General features: G+C 42.5%; 1 protein-coding gene across 2 annotated transcripts; it reads right to left on the bottom strand.

Moving 5' to 3' along the window:
- Window positions 1-6,557: 6,557 nt before the first annotated feature.
- On the bottom strand, window positions 6,558-15,623 carry tbx2b (T-box transcription factor 2b). Of its 2 annotated transcripts, none has more exons than XM_083697619.1 (7): window positions 14,798-15,623; window positions 13,407-13,683; window positions 12,059-12,205; window positions 10,462-10,538; window positions 10,154-10,320; window positions 8,842-9,446; window positions 6,558-8,322 (listed from the first exon to the last, which is right to left on the bottom strand). In XM_083697619.1, exons 1-7 carry the CDS (start codon window positions 15,157-15,159, stop codon window positions 7,894-7,896), a joined length of 2,064 nt encoding a protein of 687 aa, XP_083553745.1. In that variant the 5' UTR covers window positions 15,160-15,623; the 3' UTR covers window positions 6,558-7,893. The 2 variants fall into 2 exon arrangements, with proteins under 2 accessions (XP_083553745.1, XP_083553746.1); XM_083697620.1 differs by having other exon boundaries at window positions 13,416-13,683.
- Window positions 15,624-15,674: the final 51 nt, after the last annotated feature.

Genomic DNA, 15,674 nt, shown 5'->3' with positions numbered 1-15,674 from the left:
TGGAATGAGGAATGGTATCAAACATGTGTGTACCATTCCGTGTATTACAACAAGCCCGTCCTCCGATTTCTACATCCACCAGCCTGCCTGATATACAGCGTGAATGGTGATCCGACACCATATAGTGCAATGTCTTTTTAAAAAAATATATTTTAGGTCCTTTCTGCTTTATTGGGATAGAGATAGTAGAGATTGACAGGAAGGATGGGTGGGTGAGAGAGAGGAGGGATGACATGCAGGATATGTCGATGGCCGGAATCGAACCAGGGACCATGCGATGATATGGTACGCGCCTTAGTGTGCTACGCCACTGAACGCCCCATATAGTGCAATGTCTGTCACATTTTCACATATTTAAATTCCCTCACATTTCACGATATTTTTCCCACACCCCTCACCGCTACAGCCTCCGTTTTAAGGACCTCAAAAACACTGCCCTTCCCCAAACTCCCCCTGTTCACCAAACCATCGTAGGATCTTTAAATACTCACACTCAACTCCCTGCTGCTCCGTATGGGGCTGGAGCAGGGAAGTCGTTCCTCATTGGGCACTTCTCCGTCCCCCCCCCCTTTTTTATTGGGTGTCATTGACTTGCCGGTGGTCGTCTGAAATCCATTCGGAGAGACTTTCCAAGTACTTAGCCTTTGTTCTGGGAGGAAGAAAAGCTGTGTTAGACATAGATAGGCAGAAACACCTGGAGGAGACGCGAGACAGTGGAGAGGAGGGATATGGTGCCCACACTGGTGACATCAATGCTGTGTGCAGGGAGGGGTGTGTGTGTGTGTGTGTGTGTGTGTGTGTGTGTGTGTGTGTGTGTGTGTGTGTGTGTGTGTGTGTGTCCACAAGCACTGTATCTGTATCTCCTTGACTGCGGACATGAATGTATGTGTGTGTGTGTGTGTGTGTGTGTGTGTGTGTGTGTGTGTGTGTGTGTGTGTGTGTGTGTGTGTGTGTGTGTGTGTGCGTGTGTGTGTGTGTGTGTGTGCGAGATCATGCATGCACTCGTGCGCACGCGAGTGCATGTGTGTGTGTGTACGCATAAGCACTATCTCCTTGACTGGTCGGCCGTGAGTGTGTGATAGGGCTCCCAGGCTTGAACCCAGGGATGTGTGAGAGGATTGTATGTTTTTAGAAGAGCTGGCTGGTTTAGTCTCAGGCCCCGACTGGGCCCGGCGCTTCGTTCATCATGACAGAGACTTTGTTAGTATTTGTTAATCTCCTGTGTTCATCTCGGTGTGTCAGGAGTGCGGGGGCCATTGCGGGGCTATGCATGTTAGGAGCAAATGATTTCTCCCAGGTCAGGTATGGAAATCCTTCACCGCTCCTCCGCGGTGTTTTATGCCTTCTTAAACACGTCCTCGAGGACCCGGGAGATCAAACAAAGCCGTTTCGTGTCACCGCTTCAGTGTTCTGCAGGATGCATGTGCCGTAGACATGTGCGCTGTGCGGCTGGGGTTCAAGAACACACGTCTTGTCACGCCGCCGTTTGATGCAGGACAGTGGAGAGGGGGCGACCATCCCACGAGATGTCAGGGTTTCTTATGTGAGGATGAATGAGAAGATGGAGGCCTAGCCGCCGTGACATCTCCAGGCACTTCATTACGAGTGCGGTGTTGTTTGGGTTTTCGCTGATTTAGTGTTTTTCCCTTTGAAATAATTTATATTTATACAAGTTCTTCCAGAGCGTGGTTTGGATGTATGTATGTTCGAGACGGGCTGTACTTTAAAATGTACATTCACTTGTACACACACACACACACACACACACACACACACACACATAGGCACGCACGCGCACACACACACACACACATATACACACACACACACACATAGTCACACACGCACACACACACACACACACACACACATAGGCACGCACGCATGCACACACACACTCACACACACATATACACATAGGCACGCACGCACACGCACACGCACACGCACACGCACACGCACACGCACACACACACGCACACGCACACACACACACACACACACACACACACACACACACACACACACACACACTTCTTTGGATGGGATTGTCAGAAAATGTGTAACAATTACAAAAAAAAACTGTATTGAAAGAAAATAATCTTTGTTAAATTGTATAAAGGAAATTCCACCTTTTCAGTTAAATAGAAATCCATGTGTCTCATTGTGAATGAAAAGATAAATAGATAGATTAATGAATACCGAAATTCATGACATTTTAAATCCCTTCCTAAATGATTGCCCTTAATTTAGATCAGAATACAGTATTTTGTTATCTCATTAACTATCTCGAATTACTTTTATAATTGGAGACTTTTTCCAGTGCAACCCTCAAAACTTTCACACTGACTTGCACAATTGTGTGCGAATTTATTAATATAATTAAAATATGTTTGTGTTACAGCCAAGACTGTCAGACATGGGGGTCATTATTAGGTTGATGTTTATTCTGTTTAACTTGTAATACATTGTGCAACTTGGCAGTTCAGCAATTAACAAATAACTGAAAGTTCGTCAGCAAATTAAAAAAAAAAAAAAAAATATCAGCTTTTTTATTCTATTTTATGGGCCGTCAGCATAAACGCTGTTCTGGACACGTTTGAACAAATAAATGACATAGGCCTAACTCATAAACTGCCAGCATACACATTTAGCTCTGGAGTGTGATATTGGTCTGCAAATTGCTGCTGTTATTTTAGCATCACTGGAAAAAAAGTTTAACTCGGAGGGTTAAACAATTGATCTCACATGATTACTGTATTTCGATAAGGAGGTTTGTATTGAAAAGTAAGTAGTTGTGACATCTAGTGGAGAGCGACGGCACTGCACAACTGTTCCCAGCAGGTCCGTTGAGCTGAGCATGAAAGGATTATACCAGGGATAGAATTTGTGACGTGCTCACCTCTGATGTAGGCTCCAAAAGCTACAACGATCCAATGTTTATTTATTGTTATTGACGTGTTGTTTTTGGAATTGCAGCGAAAGTGTAAGTGGATTATGTTTCACGATAAACAAACACATAATTAGGGGTAATTATGACAAATTCAGTTCAAACATGCTTAGAATATAGACTGCCGTGCATAATTTCATAGGTCAGTGTCCAGGAGGGGGCGGTGGGTTCCCAACAAGTTGTTATATTCTACATATCGATTTTGATTTCATACAGTGAGACACAATAGTCTGTTGTGAAACAGGGCATGTCAAACATTGGCCAATGGTCAGCAAACAACGGTTCTGTCGCTCTTTATAGACATAAGACTCTAACAACTAATACCTTATACCTACAGTATAGCCTTCACCAAGAGAACTATTACCAAGACATTTGGAATACAATGTACCATAGCCTATATTTGCCCGTGTTGTGTTTTTGTTTACAAGTTATGCTTCCACCAATTGTATGATGGGCCGAGTCTTAGAGCACAACCGTGACTTCTACCTTGATAAACAATATTCTATATCGGGTGAGTGTAGTGAAAATTAAATGAGGCCTAGTCTATTTTTTAAGCCGAGGCAAGGAGCGAGGGCGCAGTGCCATGCGGAGCGGGGGCCAACCGCCTCCCGGTCTATTCCTGGCCGCCGCTATCTGCTTCCTTATCTCCTCCAGGAGATCTGTCTCCACTCGAGTGGCGGGTTGTCCATGTTCTCACCCAGCTCACGTTTTGAGATTGTCATGGGGCGAGATAGGATGCTGAGAGTCGTCCTGCCGCCAAGATAATTGCCAACTCGTGTACACAGAAGTTCTTTACTTTACTGATTGGCACACGCCGGAATTTTCTTGATTACTTTGTTGGTGAAAGTTCTTAGTTCTGAAACTTGACAAGTTAATCAATAGCTTGTCTGTAGGGGGTGGGAGAGAGAGAGAGAGAGAGAGAGAGAGAGAGCGTGTGTATGTGCGTGTGTGTGTGTGTGTGTGTGTGTGAGAGAGAGAGAGAGAGAGAGAGAGAGAGATATTACTAACAAGGTTGCTTGCCACTGCTGGGTAGGCTGTAGGCTACAATTAACTCTACGTGTTTACATATCTGCGTAGTGGAAATTGTTCGCGAGGCAATGGTTAGGGAGGATATTTACCCTTGGTCAAATCCGGGGTACATTTTCGAGGACCTGTTACAAAACAAGCCCATGTAATATGTTCTAGTGTATCATCACCTTCTCAATCAAATTAAATGTAGGCCTATACCCCTCAATACAAGGTTGAAAAAGACGAATCAGGCCTACGCATTTAGCTGCAGTAGTCTACGGAAGAGCTACACGAATGCATTTGCTGCATCAAATAAGCTGCAAGCAAAGGTTCGTTTGGTGGGAAGAAAATGGGGCCTCGTGATTGGGCCGTAATCAGGCAGCGTGATTCTCTCAGCGTCACACCTGTCTTGATGACCTCATAAGCTACTCCTCCGTGGGTCTTTCCGCAGCAATTCGGCAACGATGTTTGGAAGTTCAGGTGTGGTTATAGGTTGGTGAGCCTGCCAAAGAGACAGCTATCTGAAGACAGTGGTGAAGAAGATAACGCCATCATGTCTGGTCTCTGTGTTGAGTGAGAGGAACAGTCTGGCCTTATACGGGTCATTCATGCCGTTAATTTGTGTTAGCTCATGCCTAGTGATGAGCATTAGGCCTAATATAGATTCTAATATCTCGTCACGCGCACACTTTTAATTAACTCATATTTAAAACGTTATATTTATTAAAAAACAAAACACTGTTGTTCGACAGGCCCTTTATAGGTTCCATGGGCTGCGTAGACTACTATGACTATATTTTGTGCAAGGACAGAAAAAATAGCGGCATACACTGATCATTTCACAAAGTTGTGAATAGTCTTGGCCTTTTTACCCCGCACCGTCACCAATCATTAGTTGCGATCCGCGATTCCGCCACGGGAGCCTATTGATCAGTCATTGACTGATTGATTTAGACAAATAGTTTTTTTTATCCGAGAGCGCGAGGTCGAGTAGCTCGCTCTGTTAACTGAAGATAGCATGCGGTAACAATGGCCCTCGTAATAGAAAGAGAGTTTTTTGATTATCGCTGCAGAAAGGAAAGAAAAGAAACAAGAAGGGGCTCTCTAATTAGGAACTGCGGCTCTTGGGCTCTCTCCCCCCTGCTTTTGTGCGCGGGTGTGGGGAGGCTGTGTGGCCGGCAGGCAGGCGACAGGCGCCGGTTACTGGACAAAGGGTTGTCTGCTGCCAAAGTGCCTCGGCGTCCAAGCGCCCATCCTCCCAAACTTCCCAGCCGCGACGCTTAACCCTTTCACCGTGCTGTGATGCGAGGCTCTTCTCTCACACGTACCCCGAAAGTTTTTGATAGACAAATTCAGCCTCCTGTGTTGGATGTTTTTTTTTGTTTTTGTTTTTTGTTTTGTTTTTTTTAGTTTTTTTTTAGGGAAATGCTTACAACATGTTATTAAGCTATGCGTCAACATGATCCAGAACTCTCATTTTGTGACAGGCCAATTTGCCATTCCTTTAGGTGTATATACACAACCAGGCAGGTAAATCAGAATATGCGTCTTAAGTGAAAGTGATTTACATCAATGCCTCAAACACTCCCCATTTAAATAGACCCAGTATTTGTGGTGTGATATTAGGCCTAAATGATGATAGGTTTTATGTGCTATTTCACTCAAACGGTTAACTGCATATGGCTGCCAATGCAATTGAAAGTGCAGAGGATGTGTGTCATTTGGGGGGAGAAAGAACTTCCGTGTCTCGCCTTCCTATAAATACACTTGCATTACTATTCAATTTCTATAAATACCCATGTAGCCTACAGACAATACTACAGGAAACTCTGTAGAAACACTGACAGCATCGTACATTAAAAATAGATTCCTTACATCATGAACATTCCTCTATAGGCTATTTCAATGGTAAGGCATATATGATGGTAATAATAACAGTGAAATACGAATAATAATAACAGTAATAATAGTAATAATAATAATAATAGGTTAATAATAGCAATAATAATAATAACCTAATAATAATGTTACATAATGGCAATTTCTTTCAAATTTCATGCAAAACACTAATGGGTGAAAAAAATAGATTTTTCCCTAAAAACATCTGCCAACAGAGGGCGCCGTAGACTCATAAGCAGTGTACTTAGGTCAAATTCCATACCGTGTGTGTGTGTGTGCCTGTGTTTGAGACACCGTTATTTTTCTGATCGTAGTCTAGGTCGTAGTTCATGCACTATAGATGACGAACATAAAAACGCTGCAAGACCTTTTTCACACTAAATGGATTGAGTTAGAGGCCTCAATTGATCTAACCATGAGCGGTTCTTATCTGGTACATAGTAAATGAATAATAATAATAATAATAATAATAATAATAATAATACCAATACTGATGATAATCATAATAATAATAATAATAATAATAATAATAATAATAGTAACAATATTATTATTAATAATAATAATAATAATAATAATACCATTCATATTATTATTAGTAGTAGTAGCTTCGTAGTAAAGTAGTTACATACCTGTAGGAGCCTGTAGGTCATGAACAAGTATGTCCACATGTATCCTTCAACATATGAGCGAACCAAACTTTTCAACACATGATTTTTTTTTTATTTAAATTGTGAGAGAATTCAACAAAAAATGAATTTACCCGGACAACCAGCATAAACGAGATACGCTTTCAATTTTTAAATATATTTATGTATAGATATGCATGATGCGCCCATTTAAGGAGAAATGCTATCTCTCATGTGTTGGAGTGAAAGAACCTGAGGTTTTACTATCTCTGCGTGTCCTGCAGATTATGGTCAGGTAGCCTAAAGGACATGGGAGAGCTCTCCCTCTCTCCCTCTCTCTCTCCCTCCCTCCCTCCCTCTCTCTCTCTCTCTCCCCCCCCTCCCTATCTCTCCATTGATATTAGTATTTGCAGCGATTGAACATGGCACACACGTTTCTTCCACGTGTCTCAGGCAGCATACTCAGCAATGCATCACAGACGGAGAGACATTGTCTGACATTTGTGTCTGACATTTTTTTTCAAACCAACAAGCGCTAAATAGCTTTCATTTACAGTATACAGGCTTATACGTTCATGTAAAAAGAAAAAAAAAAGAAAAAGAAAAAAAAAAAAAGCAAAGAGTTAAACTCTAAATATTATATACACGCTAATGTACAGCCTTGAATAAATTAATACCAATTGCATATTCTTGGATCCTTATAGCTTATTTACAGAATTTTATTTTAATTACATAAATAGTTCCAAAAAAACAACTTGCCTGGCAGAAATGATAAGCGTTCTTCTATCAATGCTAGACGGAACGTTCATTTTCCATCCCTTTTATTTTAATAATTTTTTGGATGTAGCTTGTTTTCTTTTCAGCAGGCAGGTTTTCGCCTCCATGCTTTTGCTGCCTATAAGGGCCAAACGCACATCAATGCTCATTAATAATGCAGTGCTCTCATGAACAAAAAAACAAAAACAAAAACAACAACATAAACAAAATAAAGCACGTCTACTCTTAACACGTTGATAAAGTTGTGTCTCTCCTCCTAAAATAAACATGCCACGAGGTTGCAACTGGCTTCTTGACGTCATGCTCTACATGACGTTTGTTGTTGTTGTTGTTGTTATTGTAGCCTAACGGGTTTTTTTTCTCTCGTAGAATATGTTCTTCATATGTTCACGTTTTATCCGCCAATCCATATAACTGAAACGCATTGGTTTTCATATTATTTCAATGCTATATTGCGCACCCACAAAACTATAGGCCTACACGACGATGCTCTTTTTCTCCCCATTCATTCCCTCACTCAGTCTATGTAGGGCCCATTCACTGTAATGTGCTGTACAAAACAAATTGATAATGTCCACTGATATTTCAAGCCAAGACTTGATGGAATTATAGATGCCAAAAATGGAGAGATCACTTGGGAGAGTCTCTGGAGGGAGACGCCTCTCTCTGGCTCTCCAGGCCGCTCACTAATCTCTGGATGTTTTGGAGTTCGTTGACGGAGTCCTTCATGGCAGATTTGGGGGAGCCGGTCCTTAAACTCGACCCTGCTTTGTGGTTGTGGTGCTCGGGCACTGGACTCGTCTCCCTGCTACCGGATTTCGAGGACTCAGAGCCGGGGTTCAGCAAGCCGGTGGTGAGTAGGTTTGTGCTCTGAGGGATAGACATGGGGATCTGGTATGGGTTGAATCGGAGCCGAGGGCGGGTGTTGCTCAGGAAGGGATTCCTAGAGAGCGAGCTGGCTGTGGTGCTGGCAGGTAGGGCGGAGGCCGCGGCTGCAGCTGCCGCCATGTAGGTGTAGGGATAGGGGAACAGGCCTCCGAAGGTCGGCATTGGAATGCCCTGAAATGAGACGGGAGTAGATGTCCGTTAGCATAGGAACCATGGAACATACAGATATGATTCGGACAGCGAATGAATGTAACTGGAGCGACACTTTCAAATATCAACAGGAACTGAAGGAGACCGTTAACGCATGCCGCTAGGCTAGAATTAACTAACAATTAAATGTGAGGGTCTGCTTCAAACTTTACAGAGTTAATTACAATACCGCTTAATTCTGCAAGAAAGTTGTAACATAAATGAACGCAAGTCCTCGCTATTGCCTATTGGTCTAGCTTACCCTACTAATTTGCTAACTAGACCTACATTTGATAGTAAAAAAAAAATTGAGAAGAATTGAAACACCATGGAATTTAGGAGCCTTTTTGGTACAATATAAAGCTATAGGCCGCAGCCTAGGCTACCATGGCATAGGCCTTTTGCAGTGGGCTGAAGCGATCATGCAGATAGCATACATGCTCACTGAGCTACATCATACATGCTTAACGAATTGCGCTGTATACGGTGTGTTTGTCTTACCTGAGAGGCCAGCATGTGCTGAGACAGATGGAAAGGGAAGGGGCTTGGGGTGCCCCCCGTGCCCTGGGCTGAGAGGCTGCCGTTTTCCAGACCTGCTCCAGATACCGAGGCCAATAGATGCCCCATGCCCATGGCGGAAAACGCTCCGGGGCCCATGGCGAACTGTCCAGGGTGAAATAGCATAGGTTGTCCGGCGTTCAAAGGGTTAAAGAAATGCTGACCGTGCAAGCCAGACAGAGTGAGGCTTTGCAGGTGGCTGGCGCTGAAGTGTGAGGGGCTCTCGGTTTGAACCATCAGCGGAGAGTAGCCCTCCTTCGTCGCGCTTATGCCCCCGTTGTCCGAGTCTTTTTTGGACGAATCGATGTCTTTTCTATGCCTGTTCTCCGTTTTGTCTTTCTCTAGGCTCCGTATACTGAATATCGGGTCGCTCTGCTTCTTCGAGTCCGGATAGTGGTCTTTCTTTTCTTGTCTGGGCCTATCCTTCACTCGGTCGTCGCTTCTGTGACTGAAGGGAGATGGCGGCTCCAGTCCAGGGCTGTTCGATTCGGTACACCGTTCATCCTGATGGTCCAGTTCTTGCTCACTATCAGTGCAGGTTTTCTCATCTATCAAAATGAATGAATAGTCAACATCAATATGTGGGCCTAAAAGTAAAATAACTTGGGGGGGGGGGGGGGGGGGGGCTGTCACGCTTGGGCATAAATATTAATAAAATGACTCAAAGACCATCAATAATAAAGGGTAAAAAAAAACAGTTGAAATAGCAGCGGTTTAAAACATTCAAATGCACACCCACGCGCACTGTGTAAGTGATTATTTAAAGTGTACAGACATGATTTAGTGTTAACATGGCTTGTCTAACCATTTCCTTCCTACATGTCAGCCCAAGAGGCCTACTGAGAGAATTAACATGGCCCTTTGTGTTGCATTCTCCCTCTTTTTTCAGAGTAAATTACATAAGACACAGTCAATTGTAGGTTGAGTGGTCAGCAGTTTTTGATTTGCCTAGCCTACTATTCATAGCTGGCTATATTTTCCAATTTCAGTCTTAGATTATACTTTTTTTGTTGGGTAGCCTATCACTCGCTTAACCCGATAAAACAATGACAAATGTGTAGTATAGGTCACGTTAAACATTAAGTTGCAATAGGCTACACAAGGGTTAGGGTTAGGGTTATATCTTATTTTTGTTGGTATCTTTTATTGCATTAAACCTTTAAAACATTATAACAGGTTAGAGTTGTTCAATAGGCTATACGACGCAGAGGCATTTTCAAGCTCACATTTTTCATAGTCTAAAAGTGTTTCTTACCTCGGCTGGTTCGACTGAACCTAAGCGGGCTTGACACAGGTCCGATCGGTGAGTGAACCGTATCTCTGCCGGTTGGCTCGCTCGAGGAGGCGTCAGAATCGCCCCCGTCTCGGTCACCTTTGCATTGGTCTTCATACATGCGCAGTGATGGCAGGGTCAGTTGCTTTCTAGAATGAAATTGTGAATATTTAGCAGGGCTAATAGTGTCCTTGGAAATCATAACCGTTATCCATCGCTGCTGTGAGTGATGTAACCTGAGCAATAACCCACGTGATGATTGAAGTAGTGATTGAATGACACAGACATACCTTTTCTCTCTTCTTCCATTTCCGGTGTCTCTGAATCCTTTGGCAAAAGGGTTATTATCAATCTTCAGCTGTGTGATCTACAGACAGGGAGAGACAGAATATCCTTTTAGACAGGAAACAATGACACAGCATTATAGGACTATTATTGTTGCTATTATTGTTGTTATTATTATTTTATTAGTATTGTTATAAATATTGTTGTTATTAGTATTAGTAGCAGTAGTAGTAGCATTAGTATTAATATTAATAATTATTATTAGTAGTAGTAGTACGTACTATAGTCTAGATATAGCAGTGGGCCTATAGTAATAGCCTACAGGTTTGACGTTTATGGTCTTGACCCATGTTTGGGTCACGTGTTTTCGGTAACTTGATTTATTCTGATATTCTCCCACATACATTGTGTCCCGTTAAACACACCGGATCTATTCGAAAGGAAGCCACGATAGATTTTGCATTATTAATAGAGGCTTAATGACGGGCGTTATTCTCACGAGCCCCATGAGAAAAATTCAGCGACTTAATATTTCTCTATGGGTTACACTGCAGACATTATTTTTTTTCTACAGAGGGAGGAAGCGGTGGGAGAGGGGGCGACTACAACAGTTATCAATATTTGATAATGCGGTTTTGGATCATTGCAACTTCATGAAAGTCTTACATAGGAAAAATACCAAGCGCTGTATTGTCCAATCACAATCATTTTCCGAGCAAGAAAACATGTATGCCAGTCGGTCCAATGGCTGCTTCGCTTACCGCTTGGTCTATATTTTGCGATACGGGGATTGTACTGTTCAAGAGGCCCATGTTTTCCCCTCCTCACCTTGTATGGAACTCTTGAGGAATTCGTGAATTGACCAATCAGGGAGCCGCAGCTGCATTCGGCATCTGTCACGCTTTGATTGCGCAGCCTCGGAGACTGTGTAGCTCGCGGACAAACTGACGAGCACTCTAAGTGCCTTCTAATCGATTGTGACTCTTTGCCATAAACTTTACGACAGTAACAAGACCACCAGGCCCCAGTGACACGGACGCCAATTAGCTTTATACACGGGGAGAGGGGAGCACAGGAGAGAATTAGTCTGGATACAAAATAAACACTCCCACCGAATCTAGGAATTACTGACACCTTTAAGAAACCATCAAGCAAATGTGTCCAAAGTCTCCAACTCATTAGATTTGAATAGATAAACCACCATAAAAGGGGTTGTACCATAGGCTACACAACACGCAGGCTAAATCATATTTAATATTCTGCAGTTGGGGGTCAAACTGGTAACGTTTTAACCAATGCATTTAACTATGACGACCGATTTTGTTTGGGCAGGTGCAATTATCATAGCCTAAACCCAGCAACCGCTTTAAGTCACTGTACATTTGACAGTGACCGTTACAGTGACAATTCACAACCAGACAAATCACGAGATAAACTACAAAGTTGTATAAACGTGTGAGACCATCAAACTCCCAAAATGAGCCTTTAAAAAAATGTCTCCTTAGATTAACCCTTCATAGGCATACAGCTGGAAATCAGGACATTTATGCAAGGACACCTCCAATGATGAGGTCCTTGACTCAAACAGAACATTGCTCTTACCTTGTCGTTTTGATAGGCTGTGACAGCGATGAAGTCAGTCTCGGGGAACACGTAGGTCCTGAAGGTACTGTATGGAAGTTTCAGAATGTCGTTGGCTCTCACGACATGAAACCTGGGCTGGTACTTGTGCATGGAGTTCAGAATCGTCTGAAGGGAGAAAGAAAAAAGAAATTATTAGCCTTATATTTCTGTATATCATAGACTATAGTTTCTTTAAATGTTCCCCCCCACAAACCCAAACCTACCATGTTCATGTGCCGAAGTTTCAGTGTCCAATGTTTTTTCACTCCAAAAATGCACCAACGGGCCAAGCTGATTGGTCACAACCAATTGACTATAAGCGACATACCTTTGTTTAGGTCGATGACACACTGCGAGTGTGATATCCGAATTATCCTCACTTCGCAGCGCAGCGCCTACCTACCTACTATTACTTATTATATTCTCAATTTAGAAAGCTCATTGCAGTGTAGACTGCACATACATAGCATAGGTCAGAGTGAACCATGGTGTTGGAGACGGGGAACCATTTATTTAGTGTCCTCTTCCCAGAAGAAATATGTCTGCAAGTGCAACAGATTGCAAATGCTTGCGTCTGGCATGTAAATGTTCAATTTGTTTACAGTTGGTTTGTATTTACTTTTTGACGCATTCACTATTCCCTCTTCTCCGCGGCTCGTATTTACAGTGTGCATAGGCTTAGATATTTTGCTTCAGGGACGGGCTATGAAACACGCACAGGCCCTCAAGTACGTACACATGTTGTTTTTGTTACACACTTACTCAGGACACACGCTGGAGTGAAGATATCAAAACAGACGTCAAAGGTCGCTAGAGAGGCTCACCTATCCAAGCCTGTCTCCTTAACCCGATTTTCTGACGCTTTATCTAATCCTCACTCTTGACGAACGTTCTCCTCGAGTATATTTTATTTAACTATAAAACTTGAACCATGAATACAACCTACCAAATAATGACGTTTAAAACCTCCGCAGTAAATAAAGTAAACCAGTAATGAGTTAAACTAGACTTTTGGTATTCAGAGTTCATGATATTTGGAAACATTAGTAGTCTAGGTTAAACGACTAGGTCTGCAGCAGTTTAATTCATGTGTCGACATAGTTTCAACAGCTCTGTCCAATGTCCACGGTAAGCCTTCTCAGAGTGAAAATATTGTGCCAATTATGTAACAAATAGTCCCGCATGAAAGAACTGATCCATACAAATATCTCACTCAACAAATCCAACAATATTTGTGTGACTGTTTGTTAGGCTACTGTAACCTAATTCGTTTCATTTCAAATGGGTGCAACTGGAAGTAGTAATTAGAAATAAAACGATGACGTACGCTACTTACAAATCCATGCTTGTCGGAGATATTGTTTGTCAACTTCAGTTTATGAAAAGCAACAGGCTTGGCCATCCACTGTTCTCCCGTGGCCGGGCTGTCCGGGTGAATGTACATTCGCTTGGGCATCTCCGGGTCGGCCTTCCCCGCCACCATCCAGCGAGAGTTATGGAACTTGTAGCGACAGTCATCGGCAGCGACGATGTCCATCAAAAGAATATACTTGGCTTTTTTATCAAGCCCGTTTATTCTAACTTTGAAAGGAGGGAACATTCTCCTGGAAGAGAGACAAATATGCGTGGAATTAGCTTAATGAAAATACATTTTTAAAATACAAAGACATACAAAAACATTAGGTTACCAGCAAGAGCCAGGAATCTAGTATAAGACTCAATTGTGACAATATCATGACATACTGTCCCGGTAAAATGGATACATTATTAAATCGCTATAAGAATATTACATTTTTACAGCCTACCTATAACAAAAATTGAAAGCATTCAATTCAACCACTTGCAGAGTACATTTTCAATAGCGTTGGTCCTGTCAGTAATTTCGTTTACAACGTAACCATAACGTGTAAGCCATATTAACAGTGTGTGTGTGTGTGTGTGTGTGTGTGTGTGTGTGTGTGTGTGTGTGTGTGTGTATTTTTATATTTATTTATTTTTTCCATACGAGGACTTGGAGCATGAATTGATCTGAATTCAGCCAACTGCAGTACATAGGGCATGACACTATCACTTAGGCTAAATCACCATCCTCTTTTTCAACTGACAGTCTGTTTACAAAATCCAGAAGCTCAACTGACATGACAGAATGCAGCTTGATACATGAAGCCAACTGGTTATGTTGATGACTATATCCAGAGGATGTTGTCCTCTATTCTTCTTTATAACACGTCTACAATTAAAAACGGTTAAATGGTGTAATCGACATTTAAAATAGGCCTAACCTGAAATATTAAATTCCACTTTTCTTTTTGACTAGCTGGTGACATATTTCGGCTCCGAAATTGATTGCAATCGTACCATCGAAAGAACATTTTTTTATCAGGTCTGAATTGTTTCGAAGAAACATTTCTATTGTATTTGTCACTTTTCTTTTTTAGTATGCCCCATCAATGACTATTCCGGATGATAAACTAAATGAATGAGCAGGCAATAGACTACAATAGTCCATGAAAAATATAAAGAACACCGCGGCATTCTGTTAAGGCCCTATAGACAACAATACGCTGTGTATCTATTCAATTAATTATCTAGTTCTAGATTTATAAAATAGTTTAAATCTGAATACAACAGCTTTTTAGCGGACTATTATAGACATGCAGAAAATCCACGAAAAGCCTAAAAATCTGCTTCACTGGCTATAAGGGCGCACGCTCTCACCTTCCAGATTTGGTAATAACCATCTCGGTTCCTATTTTGTGAAACTGGTCCCATAGATCCTTGGCCTCCAGTGTGACTTTAGGGTCGTCTTCCACCTCCTCCTCCGGCTCCAAGCTCTTCAGACTGCGGAGATGAGCCGCCTGATGGTGGTGACTCAAAGCCGAATGGAGCCCTGCCTCCGCGGCTCCAGCGAGAGTATGGTCCGGAATAGGCTTAGTGAGAGCCCCGGGAGGCATTGAGAGCGCCGGGAAGAAGGACGGCTGCGCGGCCGCTAGGAAAGCTGACATGGGGAAGTCGGTCGCCCGGTGAGCGTGGAAAGGGTGATAAGCCATTGCGGTCCCTGGATAAACTGGATCTCTCATCGGTGCATTCAAAAATCGATGTGAAATAATGATTTACAGTGATATTTTCCCCCGAGCAGAAACAGTAGGTAGATTTCCAATTGGATTTATTTCTGTTCTATTTCTGTACAGAAATACAGGAGCAATTTTGGAATACCTGCCCAGATATTAAACGGGTGAAGATGGACGCTTATTTAAAGAATTCTTTTTTTTTTTTTAAAAGAACTACCGCATAAACTCCCAGTGCTGGCAGAGCCTCGACGAAGTCCCGTAATAATATCAGACAAAGTGAGCGCAGCGACGCTTAGAGAGCTGAGTCGGGGTTTCGTTTTTTCTCCACCGGTCGCTTTCAGAAAAATAAGAAGTCTCTCTCGGAAGGCTCGAGCAATCCTTCCACACGGACACGAAGTTGAAATGGTTAGATGTTGCTCCGTTCACTGTAGAGCTGTGACTATCTCACATGTCCTTCCTGCGTCGATCCCAACACTAATGAACCAAGCCCCTTTGATTGCTGATTTTACGCTTTCTGGACCAAT

This window comes from Argentina silus (genome assembly GCF_951799395.1).
Source record: "Argentina silus genome assembly, contig: scaffold_121, whole genome shotgun sequence".
NCBI lineage: Eukaryota > Metazoa > Chordata > Actinopteri > Argentiniformes > Argentinidae > Argentina > Argentina silus.
This window is presented reverse-complemented; position numbering and strand designations above follow the sequence as displayed.

What these genes read in the sequence shown, in the direction of transcription:
- tbx2b (XM_083697619.1), bottom strand. Translation starts at nt 15,159, where the DNA reads ATGAGAGATCCAGTTTATCCAGGGACCGCAATGGCTTATCACCCTTTC. An exon ending in GTTATTACCAAATCTGGAAG is followed by an intron (nt 13,684 to 14,797) that starts GTGAGAGCGTGC and finishes TCTCTCTTCCAG; the next exon opens with GAGAATGTTCCCTCCTTTCA. An exon ending in GTTCAGTCGAACCAGCCGAG is followed by an intron (nt 9,447 to 10,153) that starts GTAAGAAACACT and finishes TCATTTTGATAG; the next exon opens with ATGAGAAAACCTGCACTGAT.